General features: G+C 43.1%; 1 protein-coding gene across 1 annotated transcript in view; it reads right to left on the bottom strand.

The window, feature by feature from the left end:
* Positions 1-15,495, bottom strand: part of HDX (highly divergent homeobox) — a 39,416-nt gene that overhangs the window by 18,628 nt on the left and 5,293 nt on the right. The window contains exons 3-5 of the mRNA XM_077786482.1: positions 12,579-12,725; positions 9,545-10,663; positions 5,752-5,805 (exon numbers count right to left, since the gene is read on the bottom strand). Of these exons, the coding sequence (XP_077642608.1) occupies positions 5,752-5,805; positions 9,545-10,663; positions 12,579-12,725 (1,320 nt within the window). The remainder of the gene's footprint in view (positions 1-5,751; positions 5,806-9,544; positions 10,664-12,578; positions 12,726-15,495) is intronic.

Genomic DNA, 15,495 nt, shown 5'->3' with positions numbered 1-15,495 from the left:
ATATGTGCGTTCCCAAACTCTTGGTCTACATTTATTAAAACATGTGATAGTGGATCAGTGATAAAAGGAGTAACACCGAAAAAGAATTCCTAAACATCTTACCACTGTTTAAACTGGTGTGAGTGCAGAAAGTATTTCCCTAGTAAAGCTTCCAAGCTTTATCAAAACCTTTTCACATAGAATTTTATCTAAAATCTACAGTTTCATTACGCCAACACATGTTTTTCACTTCTCCTGCTATTCAGAGGTCAGAAAACCAACCACAAAGTGCACTGGTAACTTGTAGCCCATGTGCCACATGTGTCATTATTTCAGTAACTCCACTGGGTTCATGATTTCAATAGCTGAATTCTGTGTTTGCTCCTTTAACTGTTCAAATTTAGAAAGAAATAATTTTAAGTGGAATAAAAAGTAATTTTACAGAACCCGGACCATTTGCCAATCTTGTACAGTTCCCAGTTCTAGCTTTTGTTAATCTTCAGAATATTGTAATTGTTGCAATTTTCTTCTCTTAAAAAATACCTATTTCTCAAAATGTTAGAAGCACTTGAGTCTCATCAATGTAGGAACATAAAAGAGGGGCACCAAACCTTTGTCTTCCTAAAGTAATTCCAGTAAAAAGATGCACCAGATAAATTCACATCCCTGACTGCTCAGGGCCACCTCACCTCCCAAAGGACACTGGGTGTTTTTAAACATAAGTAACTAACACTGCCTGCAGCTCCTGCAGAGCCCACACTGCTGCAAGCCCTCGCAGTAATTCACAGAGCTCCCTGTGATCAGTGCAGCACACAAAAACCCCTCACATTTAACATCCACAGCCTCAACCCCCCTGGAATATTCACATTTGCCCTCCCAGGTGAAATTCCCTCATTTCAGCCCATTCACTTGAGTGTTGTACTCAACAATCTCTGCAGGGTCCCTTTCCAGCTCAGAAGAGTCTGTGGAATTCCGTGGAGCACAGGGAATGTGTCAGGTGTAACAGCACAGGTAAGGGGGAACCTGGCTCAGGTTGTCTTCTCCCACCCCGGTGGTTGCATTGGCCAAATTAGAACAAAACCCAAAGAAAGTCCAGCTGCTGTGGAGGAAGCTCAGGTTTCTTCTTGCCACGTGGTTTTCCAGTTATTCAGAAATGCTTCCTCTCCTGAAAGAACCCAGGGCAAGGCCTGGGTATTAGGAAAAGTGATCTGCAAGAGGATCCTGCCTTGGACTAAAGACACCCAGATCCTGCCTTGAGCTCCCCAAGAGATGGTGCTCAGGAAGGTGCAGAGCCTGCTCAGCTTCTACTTACTCAAAACAAGGACTTTACATGGAAAAAGCAGAATTTAGCAAAAGCACCTGCCTTCAAAAATTTTCCTTAAAAAGCAGAGTCAGGTCTTTTCCATTTTAGTGGATAAATGCTAATTCTGATGACTTACTGCAAATGTTTCAATAAACATCTTATTCTATACATCACAATTCAATGGTTTCCACCTCACAACTGCTGTATAATTATGTTAATATAATTTATATTTTCTACTTTGGGGTCTCTGTCTCATTTTGGCCATTTTGTTCTGCCAAGGCCAGCACTGTGCTCTGCCAAGTGAGCAGCTCTGTGGGATCTCAGAGATCCTGAAAGATCATCATTTATACACCCTGCTCTCAATTGCTGCACCAGCATCATGGGATCAGTGTCAGTCCTTAAGCTCAGTAGATGTAAATGACACTTGAGCATGTCCAAATCTCAGCTCCAGATTAGCTGCCTTCGTGTTACACACTGTGCCATGAGCCTTATCAGCACTTTCTTAGGGAAATCACAAACTACCTTCAGTTACAGGATCATCCCCTCAACATGGATCATACCCGAGTTTGCCTTCTGCATTATAAACTGCTTAAAAATTACATAATGACTTTTGTCAGAAAATAAAGGATAACATGTTAACTAAGCTTCCATCAATTTAGTTAATAACCTTCTCATGCTCATTTATCATCAGAGGAAATGAAGGACCAAGAGGAAAGCCTCAGAGCCCTACATATATCATAACATTCATCATTATAGGGAAAAATATCAAAAGATAATATTGGAAAGCTTCATATTGATGACAATACTTAAAGGTGAAGGCAAGCCAGTAATTCAGTTCTTATTTTTTACATCATTAACTCAGCTCTGAATGCAATTCTCATTTCCTCTCTTCAGATACCCAGCTTGCTGATTCAAGGCTTGGCTTTGACAGTGCTGGCTGTTGGCTGAATCCTTTGCATTTCCCACTTCTGTTGGTCACAGTTTAAAAAGCAGCAGAGGCTCTGTCCAGCAGGATCCAGCCTATGCACCCCGAAGGAATAAAAGCAAATTGAATCAGCAGTTGTGCTGTGTGCAGGGTTAAACCCGGCTTATCCCCGACCTCCCAAGTGGAACAACAACATCCTTGGAGGAGATGACCCAGTTTATCAGAGACATTCCTGGCTCTTTGCCAGCCCCTCATCCCCCCCCACCGTGCAGCAATTGCTGTGGTGCAAATCCGGTGTCTATAATTGGGGTGAATAATTGCACGCAGTGGAGTGTCCTTATCCTGCCTTTGCTCAGAGCCTGCGTTTTCACATCGGCTTTTAGGCAGCACTTGAAAATGTTTCAGGCCACGTGCACAAAAGCTATACACAAATTCCAGATTATCAATCAAAGACATGCTAAAAAATGGAAGAATTAGAGGTTTTATACATAACTTACATTTATGCTGCAGCTGAGCACTGCGTGTGGCGTTCATTTCAATTGCAGTGAAATCATATTAAATCAACATTCAGTTCTGATACTTGGTGATGAAATGGGCTGAGGTAATGCTTATTTTTGGCAAATAAACCTCTCACAAACAAATTTTCCATGCCTTTGATCCCTGTCACTGCTTCTCAGTTATATTTTGGGAGGAATGGGAGGATCAGAAGCACTTAAAAGTATTCAAGGTATGAACAAACCCCAGATTCTTCAGTACAAGAACAGTGTCATTTTGCCTTATTCACGTTTCCCAGTGACGCCAGCATGGACCTCTCTGAACCCTGACACTCATTAATATCTCTTTTCTTCAGATTATCAATTTCCACCTCAGGATCTTATTTGTATGTATCAACAGTGATTTCTGAATCATTCCAGTATGTTTCTCCCTTCCCCGCCTGCACCATTTAATATCATTCTTGCTTTTCAGTTTATTATCTCTTGATTTCCCACATACAAATTCTGAAGGTATGCATTTTCCCTTAACACACCAAGGTATTTAACCTCATTAAAGCTGTTCCAGATTATACATTCCTTCAGCCAGAGGTTTCAGTTTCAGGTTTCACCAGTGCCACAAAGCTGCCCCCTGTCAGATCCTGAGCTTAGGCTGGACACAGCTGCTCACACACATCTGCACAAATTCAGGCACAAAGGTTTCTGGAGGCACCCTTCCATTCCTCCTGCTCACCACCGGTAGGCTTCTGCAGCAGAGACTTTTTGCATCTTTCCCTACTGGCTGGGTAAGTGTGAAGTTTGCTCTGATGGAAGTAGAACTGATAAATATTTCATAGCACCCCATTGTGAGAAGAGCTGTAACTGCTTCTGCATGCAGGCAAAATTACAGATATTCTGTTAATATCTGTTTCTAAATCAAACTCAACTAAAAAGATGTTAAAAAAAAAAAAAAAAAAAGAGATAGCAATGCAATGAACAGTCTAGCAAAGAAATTACACTCTGAGCCCCAGTCATCTCACTCTAATTTCCAAACCAGCCCTCAAACCACACAAACTGACAATTCACCCTTCTGGATTTTTCATTATGATTCTTACTTGATTTATCAATGTATTCCTCACACTGGACCAGAAAGTTTTGCAGTTCCTGTTCAGACAGCACGCATTCCTTGCCTGCAGGTTCACAGCAGACAACAAGCCAGGGTGATTTGTGGCACTGAGTGCAGCACATCACGTAATAAAAAATGACCAGACTTGTCCCCCTTTGCATTCCTACAGCTCTGCTGGGGGACAAGGAGGAGCTCTTCCCTGCCAGGAGGCCACGCTATGGATGGTTTAGCAAAGCAGAAATACCTTGAGATACGTAGTAAAGTACCTCACAAAGGAGGAAACACTCCAGTCAGTTTTGCAAATGGCACAAAGCAGGAACAAGGCCAGTGTCCCCATGCAGACACGTCCACCTGGGCTCAGCTCCCACTGCAGACCCCGCCTGGCTCACTCAGACACGCTCCCACTGACTTGACTGAGCCACAGCTTTCTCCCCTCCTGGGAGAGCAGAGAAGGTGGAGAGAACTCCCCAGGTTCCTCCTGGAATAGTTTTAAAACAAAAGGCAGAGCTGAGGTGCCCTCTGACTGCAGGAGCTTTAATCCCTGCCGGAGTTTCTCTGTGAAGTTGCTCTGAGGTGCTCTCAGCTCACGTTGGCTCTCCTGAGCCTCGGGAGGAGCTTTCTTCAGAGTTGTACTGACATGTCTCCCCCACAAAATCCAGCTGTGTTCCCATGCCCAGAACAGCTGGGGGCAGGTGTCACACCTCAGTCCCTCCACCTGCCCAAAGTGTGCCTGAACTTCTGTGACGGACTTTTATTCAAACAGCGAATGTGCAGTGATACAAAAATCAAAATCTAGCACTCTCCACCCATTTCAGGTCTTTCCTGCCCCCAAATACATCAGTCTGAGAGCCCAGACACCCCAAAGTGAAGCTCAGGGCAGACAAGCCTCCTCTCTCCCCGAAAATGAAACTTCACCACTAAGGCCCAGCTTACCCAGAGCCACCACCTGTGTGCCAAATGTTCTCCAGAGCACACCAGTACTTTTAAATCTACCAAAAACACAACCCATTCTGCTCAGACCTCAGACGACACAGAACTGAAGCACAGTCAGTACACTCAAGACTTAACAGAAGGGAAGATATTTTCTCCCTTTTATTCTCCTTAACTGGTACCTTCACTGCTATTTTTGAATCCTTGTTATCCTTCCACCACCCTGTGAAAAACCAAAAATCAATGCATTCATAAAGGCCACTGCACATGCACCAAGACAGAACACAGAACTCTGCCATTTCCAAAGACACTCTCATGAGTTACTGAGAGGGTGATATTTCTAGACTAATATTCATTAACAATCAGGATTACATCATCCTACAGCAGAGCTGAGCAGACAAGAAAGAGTTTCTGCAGAACTGCACAGCTTTTATTTCTCTCCTGATACAGTTGAAGGACAGGGCAAGGGAAACAAAACATCAAGGCAGAAGATTAAAAATTCAGAGCATCTAAAAGACAATCTTCTCAATTTTAACCAAAATACAGATTAGCCTTTTTCCTGTTTGAATGGCAGTAATTGCCATAATGGCACTTCTACAACTCTATCCATTCTATTTCTGTTTCCTCACACTCTTTATTCAAAAGAATTTCACAGTTGTAATCAAAGTTTCTAGGAAGTAGGAGCTTTTTCTCCTTTGCTTGTCTTACCCTGTGTGTACACAGCAGTTTCAGAGTGCCAAGTCCTCAACTTGCCCCCCGGAGGAGGCTGATTCTGCACTCAGACTGGGAAAGTCCATCCACAAATCTGGACACAGATGTTGTCAAACAGATTGTATTAACCAATGGGTTTTATGCATTTTATTGATTAAAAAGACAATTGGGTAAAAGTCTAAGGAAAAAGAATTCTCTAATTAATCTAACTCACCCAAGGCAAACAGAAGTGACATTTTCAAAAATGCATTTTTATCAACTTTTGTTTCACTCAATGCATTAGATACTTAAATGGAAATGTACTTACTGCTCTTTTTCTGGAACAACCTGTAATCCAAGGCACAGTAAGGTTTCCTGAAATCTGCAGAGGAGAAGGAGGAAACAGAACAGAAACAAGAGCAGCTGTGAGAGCCAATACTGAAACTTTAGCACTGTGCATTCAATTCTGACACCAATGTCTGTAAACAGGTTAAGACTGAAAACCAAAGTCACAGTCACCTTTACTGCCAAGAGTAAAACAGTTTCTTTGGTGAGGGCAAGATAACACAGTGACAACTTGGGTGTTTCTGTACCCCAAAACTTGTACTTCACAACAGCAGTTTCCCTTTCCATCTGGCAGGATGAGCAGACTGGAGTCAGACAAGGGCTGCCCTTCCATCTTTTCCAATTACATCACTTCAACTTCCAAAATAAATGCTCTCATGTTTTCACTGAGCCGTTCAATGTCTCACGTTAAAGATTTGAGTACCAGCAGAAGAATTAGGGATATCAGGATGGAGAAGGAAGGAGAAGGGGTGCAAAGGCAAAGGAGAGCTGCTTCCATTCCTATTGCTTCTCCATCATTCCTGAAGGTCAGACTTTATTAAATAAAAATCTCAAGAGTGTTTTCCCTGACCATCTGAGGTGTGTCATAGCCTGGAATATTTTAGGCTTATTTAAGATCCCATATTCATCTTCTGCTGCAGACAAGTAATGCTTGAGAGACTAAACACAGCTCTGGAGAGATCAATCATCTGTGAGGGAAAAACCTGTGCACTTCTGCTGCCTGGCCCAAACTGCTCTGAGAGTTTTGGTACTTGCAAAGTGCTTCACTGATGGCTCTTGCAGCATGAGCACAACAAGCACAGCAGCCCTGGTACAGGTGGCTGCTGTACAAGCACATAAACACTTTTATTCTTCAAGCTTTTAGCTGGAAGCACTTGGAGGTCACCCAAGGTCAGACACTTTCTCATTACAGCACGAAGAGGGTTGAGTGGGATGGAAAGGATCACCCTCCCCTCTCAAAGGCCAGCCTGCATCAGGGTTTGAGCCTAAAATATTAATTCTTCACTGCATACACACATTTTAGAAATTCTGTAATGTCTGTTAAAACCCTATATCCCACACAACAGCTTCACACCACAGAATCCACTGAAAAGGCACCCTGAGGAACCACCAAGGTGGCTTCTCTTCACTCATTTAAAGGGGGCTTAAAAAAAAAAGTGCTTTTATATGGGAATAAAGCAACATCTACCTGGCAGAGCGTTAAGGGCTGCTGGGAAGACAAATGCACACAGTTCTGACAGGGATGAGGCCAAAACCAGCCAAGTGCATCTCAAGAGAACTCCCTGGAAGATAAGGTGCATGGCACTGTTCTGAGCTGCCCTTGGCAAACAGGCATAAGGGCTGGGCTTGGGAACAAAGTAAATAAAAATACAGATTTCCAACAGTGTTCTTGTCCCTTAAGGCTGGGGAGAGAAACCAAGACTAAATCCCAATTCAGCCTGGAGGACAGCACAGGTAACCTCTCCACTCAACACAGTCAAAGTCAAACTAAGCCAAGCAAGTAGGCTGAAGAATTTGTTTACTGAAACTGCTCAGTCATTAAAATTGATCACTTAATTAAATTTAGTCTTAAGTTACACTAACATGAATTTGATTAATTGAACCAGTAAGGAAGCTATAACTAATTGCTAATTAGATACCCCACCAATATATGACAGTAATTACTTCATCAAAACATGAATCACACAGTCCTGACTTTGAAGAAGCATCTGCTTGGATGTTCAACTACTCCAATAATCATTTAGCTCAGGTTTAATCTATTTTTAAATTCAAGAAGATTTCCCCAAGTTTAAGGATTTTCATCTCTGTGCTGATGGATAAATTAGCTAAACATGGGCAATAAAATTAACATAAACTGACTACAAAAAACTGAAGTGTCATCCTGTACAAACCTAAAAGGATTCAAGGCAGCACCTTAGAAAGTCTCTAACAGCCAGAAGTGTCACCTCAGGGGCTCACAGGGTGCATGCTCAGAGCAGTAAGGGAATTAACAGCATCCTGCTCAGCTTTTCCAAGGTTTAAAACTCTGGAATGATAAGGGATATGACAGAAGCTCCCTCCATCCACACTCCAAATCCAAAGAGCAGGCATGGAGGTCAGCTGGGGTACAGATGAATTCCTCACTTACCAAAAAAACAGGTGTGCTCTTGCAACAGGGGGAAGTAAAAAAAAAAAACCCAAAACAAAATTCCAGAGGTCTTATTCTGATCCATAAAACACCACACAGACAGATAAAATATCATCTACCATGAACTGTTCTAGCTCTTCAAAAAGACTCAGTTCCTACCCCATAAAACCCCAAAACAAAGTTACTCAAAATTTCATTAATAGAATAAAATAGAAGAAATCAATCTCTGTGATGCTTTTTCAAGAGTGAAATAAAGCACCATGAGCACACAGTTGATGGAGGCATCAGTAATGGATTTCACTTCATGAAACTTTATAAAATGTCCTTAATTCAATTGTAAGCACTTTTAGCAACCCTTTATTGGACTGATCTGCACAATTACAGCTTTTCGTCTCCTGTGAAACTGGGATGGCAAAAGTAAACAGCATTTCAGGAATTCTATAGTCAAGTAAGAAAAGTAACAGCAAACACTGAGAGACTGTGTGAGGGTAAAGGAGAGAACAGCCCATCTGATGTGCCATCTACTCCCCAGAATTTACTCTCTGTTCATCAAACCTCTGGTCTACTCAGAGAAGTAATAATTCAGGTGAAAAGTGGCACTGACTTGGACTCAGAAGCTTTCCTTCAAATGGTAACATGAGATAGGAACAAGTCAAGAAAAAAAGAAAAGAAAAATTAAAAAACCTAAAAAACCATGATTCACAAAGTCTCGTTCTCTACCCTGGTGAGCAAAGCACAGGAAAAGCTGATATGCTGTCAACATGGTTTATTTTCAGGAGAAATTAAAAAGGCAGTAACAGGCAAATGCATGCAGGTGACACACACAGAATCACATCCTGTCAGCCTTAAAAGAGTTCTACCTCAGTGTCTCCAGGCTATGTCATGCCAGATGGTGTAAAAATCCATGAAAAACGCCAATTTGGATGTTTCCTGCACAAGTATCCCTCCCCTTTTAACACCAAAACCTAAAAAAAATGTGTCAAGTGTTGCAGTTTCTCCTAAACATCTTTTAGTTCTTCAATAATCTGCATTTAATTTCCCCTCAGTATCACTAAAGGGATTTTAGTACACGAAAAGGAATAAAGGGATTGAATGTAAAACTGATTATTTGAATTAGATGCTGTGGGAAAGGAAGCTGAGTTAACTCCATCACAGGGGATCCTAATCCCTGACAGAACACAGAGACTGCCACCTGCACAGAGAGTACAGGATTCCAAGCTGACATCAATGGGGTGAGCAAACAGCATGAAACCATGTCTTGTGCCACATGTGATGTGTGTCCACAGGGGAACGCCAAGGGAATGGCCATGGCATGTGCTGGAAAGGCAGGGCAGGACAACACAGGCCTGAGCAACCAGCTTGTGGGTATTACCCTCCTGCAGCTAAAATTTAGCTCTGGAATTCAAGAAATCTTCACTGATCTTCAATATATGGCTACCAGAGGCTCAGCTGGACAGGCAGAAGTGCTACCACACCGCAGTGCTGCCTGCACTGGGTTTGAGAAGGAATTACCTCCACTGAAAGTCATAAAAGGAGCACAGCCTGCAGAAAGGTGAACCTATTGCTTAATAGCTACCAACTTTGAAATCAACATTTATCTACAACCTCGCCTTTGAGGTTTGAAGACAGAGATAAACTGATGGATTACCTGGTAATTATTTTGGTTTTGTGACAGCCTCAGTTGACTTGAAGATGTAAAATGAGGAGAAAAGGTACTTCTGGCTGCATTGGCAGGGTTATAAATCGTGCTGGATGTTGTGTGCAATGAGGTCCGTGCAGGCAGGTGGAACTCTCTGCTGTGGTAGAGGAGATTGTCAGGCACATCCCTGGCACCGCCCGGCTGTGTCCCACAGCCCCCGCTGCGGCCCGGCGCGGCCGCGCTTTGGTTGTCCCCGCGGCCGGAGCCGCTGCCCTCACAGTATCTGGAGTAGCTGTGGATCTGCGCTCCCATGGAGGCCAGCTCCTCCTCGCGGGCGTACTCGTCCTCCACGTCGCCGGTCTCCATCGCGATGGACAGGCAGCTGCCCTCCGGCGAGGGCTGCTTCTGCGGCGCGCTGCCCGCCACCAGCCGCTGCGGCTGGTCCGTGACGGCCAGCGAGAACACCTCGCGGATCTCCAGGTTCTGCGTGCCACACGCGGGGTCCCTGGGGTGAGCCCTCGGCCCGGGGGGCACGTGCGACGCCAGGGCCGCGGGCTCGGGTTTGTGCAAGCGCTGGCACGCCAAGGGCTCGGCCCTGCAGGGCCTGTGGAAAATCATGGGTTTCTGAGGTAACACCAGCTCCGCCGTCTGCACCGAGGAGCTGCCGTAGCTTTTCTTCGTGTGACTGTAGATGGAGTTTGCAGAATTGAGCACGCTCGTTTGCCTGGATAGAATAATGGTCTTTTCCCCCACCAAGAGGGAAGCATTTTTACAGTGGGGTACCTGCCGTCCCAGAGGGATGTGCTGCTGCTGGAAGTCTGTGTCACTCTTGCCCGGGAGCCGGGGGATGGAGGTTTTGTGCAGCTCTGCCACGGAGGCGTTCGTGTGCTTGGAGGCTCCCGGCCAGCCCGAGGATCTGGCCGGGCTGTAGATACCGGTCACTATCACGTCGTTGTTAGAAGAGGTCCAAGAGGATTGCTGGCTTTGGGATCGAGCAATATTTACCACATTTTTCACCGCTGCTTCTGGGGGCATGGAGGGAGTGGCAGGGGCAGTCGCTGGGGGGGTGCCCCCAGATTCCACGGCGATCTTGCTGCTCATCTTCCGCCGCTTGTTGCCAACCCACGTCTTCAAACAAGACAGCAATGACAACAAACACAAAATGAGGTGTCAAAGAGGCAGAAAAAAATTAGCAATTCCATTTTTAAGCAGGTCTGATGACATGTTAAATGTTTGAGTTGAGATCTAAGTTTACAAATATGTAAATCATGTACTGATTATGCAGTGAACAAGACAGGGTGGAAATACGGGCCTGAACAATACAGGGTACAGATGTAGGCCTCTCCTCTTTGGGATCCACAATTCAAACACAGGACAACCCCAGCCTCAATTCCAAAGCCCCAGCATCTTAAAAATCCTGACACTCTCATGCCTCCTGTCTTGAAGTTACCCTCAAGATTTATTTCATTGACACCACCATGACTTACTTCATACAGGAAAAAAAAAAAATCCTTGCCATACACTATTCTACTCTACTAATTTTTTGTCAAATTTTACAAAATATCTAATTTAAGGCACAACTTGTAACATCCAGTAAAATGTCAGTTACTGGTCAGTTTTGCTCCTGCTGAGAGTCCCATTCTCCTGACCAATCGTATTTAAGGAATTCATGTGTCTATTATAATCTCATCTTCAAATGCCAGCTGCAACTCAAGTATCATTTTGCAAATTAATCACTGACCAAAAGTTTTATAGGATAAAAAGAAAAAAAGGAAAAAAGGGGGCATTAGTAGAAGCAGAAATTATGAGTGTAAAGAAGAGAAAGGTAAGATCATGCTATAATATGAGAAATGCAGGACAGACACTGGATCTGTTTCCATTGCACTTCCTAAATAAGAAAACGTTTAAGAGCTGCAAATCAGGGCTCAGAAAGGGAAGAAAACAGAAGGAATGATACTTGATTGCAGGAAGGGAAATGGAGAGGGAAAGGAAACATGAAGATGGAGAGAACTGCAAGGAGAGGGGAGCTGGACTGCCTCCTCTAGGACATTCAATCAGCACAAAAATAGCAAACCAGCCCTGGCTGCACCATCAGCATCCAGATTCCTGTTACAACTGCCTGCCTGCCCCAGGAGCTTGAACCCCTGGCTGACTTTCACAGCTTCTACCACCTCCAGCTGAGAAAGTAACATTTAATGTTTCCAGAGCGTTCTGAGGGAGGGGAATCCAGGTAAGAATTTGGGAGCAGCGTTGTTACTGTCAATGTGCCACTGTTAAACCAATTAAAAACCAACCTAGACTGATCCCACCTGCTCCTCCTCAGCCTCCAGTGTCACAGCACCTCCTGGGAGTTCCCCTACCCTTTGTTATTTTTCCATCTAATGCCTCAGGATTTCTATTTCTGCTCTCTCTCGGACAACAGCCATTTTGTTGTCTAGTGTTTCACAAAGAGATTATTATTTCCCTTTCCGTGGAATTCATAGACTCTGGAAGAGCTCCTGTTAGCACTGGGACATTCTTGCTTTATAGGAAAAGAATGTCCTCACTGTGAATAGCCACAAAGGACCACAATATTTATGATTGTGATGTGGAATACAAGTGTGACAGAGTGATCAAATGAAATAGTTCCACCAAAAAGAAATTGTTTCTCCCAAATATATGAATTTATAGAAACCTATTTAGCTTAAAAATAGTTTCTTAATAACATGACCTTGCTCTGATATAATACATCATACAAAGTTTCTATAGGACAAGCCATCCTATAATTTAATAAATAATAACTTTAAAAGTCCCAACAAAAGACAACAAATATCATTCCTTGTGCAACTCAGGCCCCTGCTAAATTCAACATTCATGTGAAGATATTTCAGTGAAAACAAACTCTAAATAGGCTCGGTGGGTAAAAATAAATGTCACGTGCACACACATACACACACTGAAATCTGATTTAAAACAAGGATAAAGTTAGAGACTCAAGACTCTATATTTTATGTAAAGCAATAAATATGTATGCTTAACAAATTTGGAAGGCCTCAGTACTTACCCTGACCACGCTGAAATCCAGTTTAGTTTCTTGTGCACACTGTAATATGAGCTGAAAGCAATTTTTACTTTGATTTGTCATTCCATTTTCATAGTAACGCTGTAATATCCTTTGTTGCTCTACAGTAAATACAGAACGCACATTCATCTGAAAGGAAAAGGAGATACTCTGAAAGCTGGGCTGGAAGCTGTAACTGTGCAGGAGGCACAGGCTCTCCTTTGTGCCTGTGATAATGCTGAGGACTGACTTGTTTTCTCTACAGAACCCTTTACCAACACTCTTCTTGACTTTCCAAGAAAGCCTCTTGCAATCAGCGTTGTGTCAAGCTGAACAGGTGAACTGGATGTTTGGAACAACAGTGACTGCTTTTCACAAATAAATAAATATTACAAGATATTGCTAAGTCCATGAGGCTTTAGTTAGAAAGAAAAGGTTTCTCTCTTAAAAATGTAAATTAAATAAAGGCATTAAGCAAAACATAGAAACATCTGCAGCTCCAATATCAGCAGGTCTGTCTCCCACTCCTAACAACAAAAAAACCAGCCACAATCTGGTATAAAATCAAGGTGGCTGACACAAGTAAAGTTTCCATTATCTCCAACTTCAGCAATTCCTGCATTCCACAAGAGCCAGCTCTGCTGTGTCAGTACTAGCACTGGAAGTCACCAGGATCAAGGACCAAAGACCAATTTGGGGGAAAGCCCCCAAGGAAGGGCTTTGGGCAGCCCTGGTGCTGCCCACCCAGTTTAACAAACTGTTCACTTCAGGGAGGGACACCGGTGTCCCAGGCTGAGAAAGGTTCTGCTGCTGTGATACCCCCTGAAGGCTGGAAATCTGGATTTTTAAGAACATGGAAGGGTTGTTTTCTTGGGATATAACCAATGCTGGCTTCAGGACCCTGGGATGTGTTCCTGCTCCTTGGTTTCGTCCAAAGTGGTGCTCTGTAACAACAGCAGTGAATAACAATGGGCATAACACTTCAAAGTTCCAGCAGCAAAAATCCCACTTTAATGTCACAGCCTATTTTTATCCAGTTTTCCCAGTTATCATGTTTAATTCTAATTGGTTAAGAACTTTCTTGCAACTCAGTTCATTAGTTAGATGGTGCTTGTGTGTGGACAAACAAAGGCTCTCTCTTTACACAGGTGTTTACATTTTTTCTTTGTGGATTCTCAAGGCATAGACTTCTTATTTTTCACAGATGCAAACTGCCTTCTTGCAAGAAGAGATTGTTATGCAAACTGATTCCTATTCTTACGATTTTTTTCTCATGGGAACTTAACAGGCTAGCTGTTAATTCAGCTGAAACTGCAAGGCCTGATTTTACAAGGCCTTTCTTTTATAAGGTTTTACCTCTATGCAACAGTGCTCAGGATGTCAACCAGATAAGGGGCCCTCCCTGGCCAGCAGCAACTCCTCAGGTCAGTCCCCAGCACTGGGTCCCCCTGAGTTTCACTGTGAGGACACAGGAGGTGGCCTGGACAGGGCAGCACTTTGATGAACACATTAAACCAGACACTGCTTTGTTATGTGTGCAAATTCATGCCCTGGCTTGGGAAAGGCAAACAATATAGCCAATATTATCAATATTACCAAGTGTCCTGACAGCAAACTGGAGCTTGATGCACTTGTTACACAATCTACACAGGCAAACAATGCAATCCTCTGGGGAGATATCAGAAAAGAAGACCCTCATCATCACAGATTTCCAAGGCAGGGCCTTTTTTTGTCCCAGACAGGAAGCCACAGCTGAGACAATGCAGGAACAGCCTACAGCCAATGTGGTGCCTCGGGAAGCAAAAACGTCACCAGCCACAAGTTATTTTAATGCAGTACATGAATCACAATAATACAGAATGAACCAAGGACAAGAAACCTGCCAACATCCAGTAGGAAAATAAAGAGGATAAGGGAATCCTTTGTGGCCAAGCATTTTTGAAAATTCTGAATGGAAAGGAGGAGAGGGGAGATCTACCTAATCTTTGCACAAGAACTGATTCTAATATAAAGCAAATAAAGTTATTAGGGGCTCAAAAGCATAAGCAGACATCCAACTGCTTTCACTTTATTCTCCAAGATGATTATACTATGTAATGGTAATGCATGTTAAGAGTTCAACAGGCCTGTATAAAGAAAGAGATTGATATCTAGAATTTGGAGTAAAATGCTTGTAGGCCAGAGCTTTGACTTCAGCGTTTACTTTCCTCTCTATGTCAACAGGCAATAAAAAAATGAGTAATTACCAATTTGTAAAAATTACGGTTTCTTTGAAATAACAGATAAAATAGAAGATGATTTTTCAATTACATTTTTTACCTCTATTCTCAACTCTTATTCCTCCTCCCTATCCAGTGCATTATTAAATGCAATACCAGCTGCATTACAAGTCAGGTTTGCCCAAGTTCTGCCTCCCCATAACATTTATACAGTCACAGCCAGAGCTGGCCAAAGGAAACTCTTGCTCTGAACAATCTACTCCTTAAAGAAATTTATAGCAAGCAACAGAGGAGACAATTATTAGTCCATTAACAAATCAATAAAGTTCATAATAATCTACTTTCTCATGTTGAGAACTGCCTTCAGATCTCCCATGTGGATACACAATGACAAGGCCATGGAATGATTTACATCACTTTGAAAGAACATAGAAGAGTTAATGTTGTGTTTCCTTTTCCTCCCGCACGATTGGCAGGACCCAGCTTCCACTCCTCTGTCTACTCCTCTTTCAGTACCAGTGCTCCTGTTTTATTGAGTGGGGCTCAGTTCCCACAAATGACCTCATCAGAAATAGTTCATCTTTCCTCTTTCAATAGTTCAATTTCCATCTTTCCAGATCCTGCTGACGTCACCCCAAAGCTCCAGCATTTCCATACACAGGCTCATCACACCATGCTCTCCAAACAGTTCACCAACTGCA

The sequence above is a fragment of the Lonchura striata genome, chromosome 14, assembly GCF_046129695.1.
Source record: "Lonchura striata isolate bLonStr1 chromosome 14, bLonStr1.mat, whole genome shotgun sequence".
Taxonomy (NCBI): domain Eukaryota; kingdom Metazoa; phylum Chordata; class Aves; order Passeriformes; family Estrildidae; genus Lonchura; species Lonchura striata.
The sequence above is the reverse complement of the archived record's forward strand: the minus strand, read 5'-3'. Positions and strand labels throughout refer to the sequence as shown.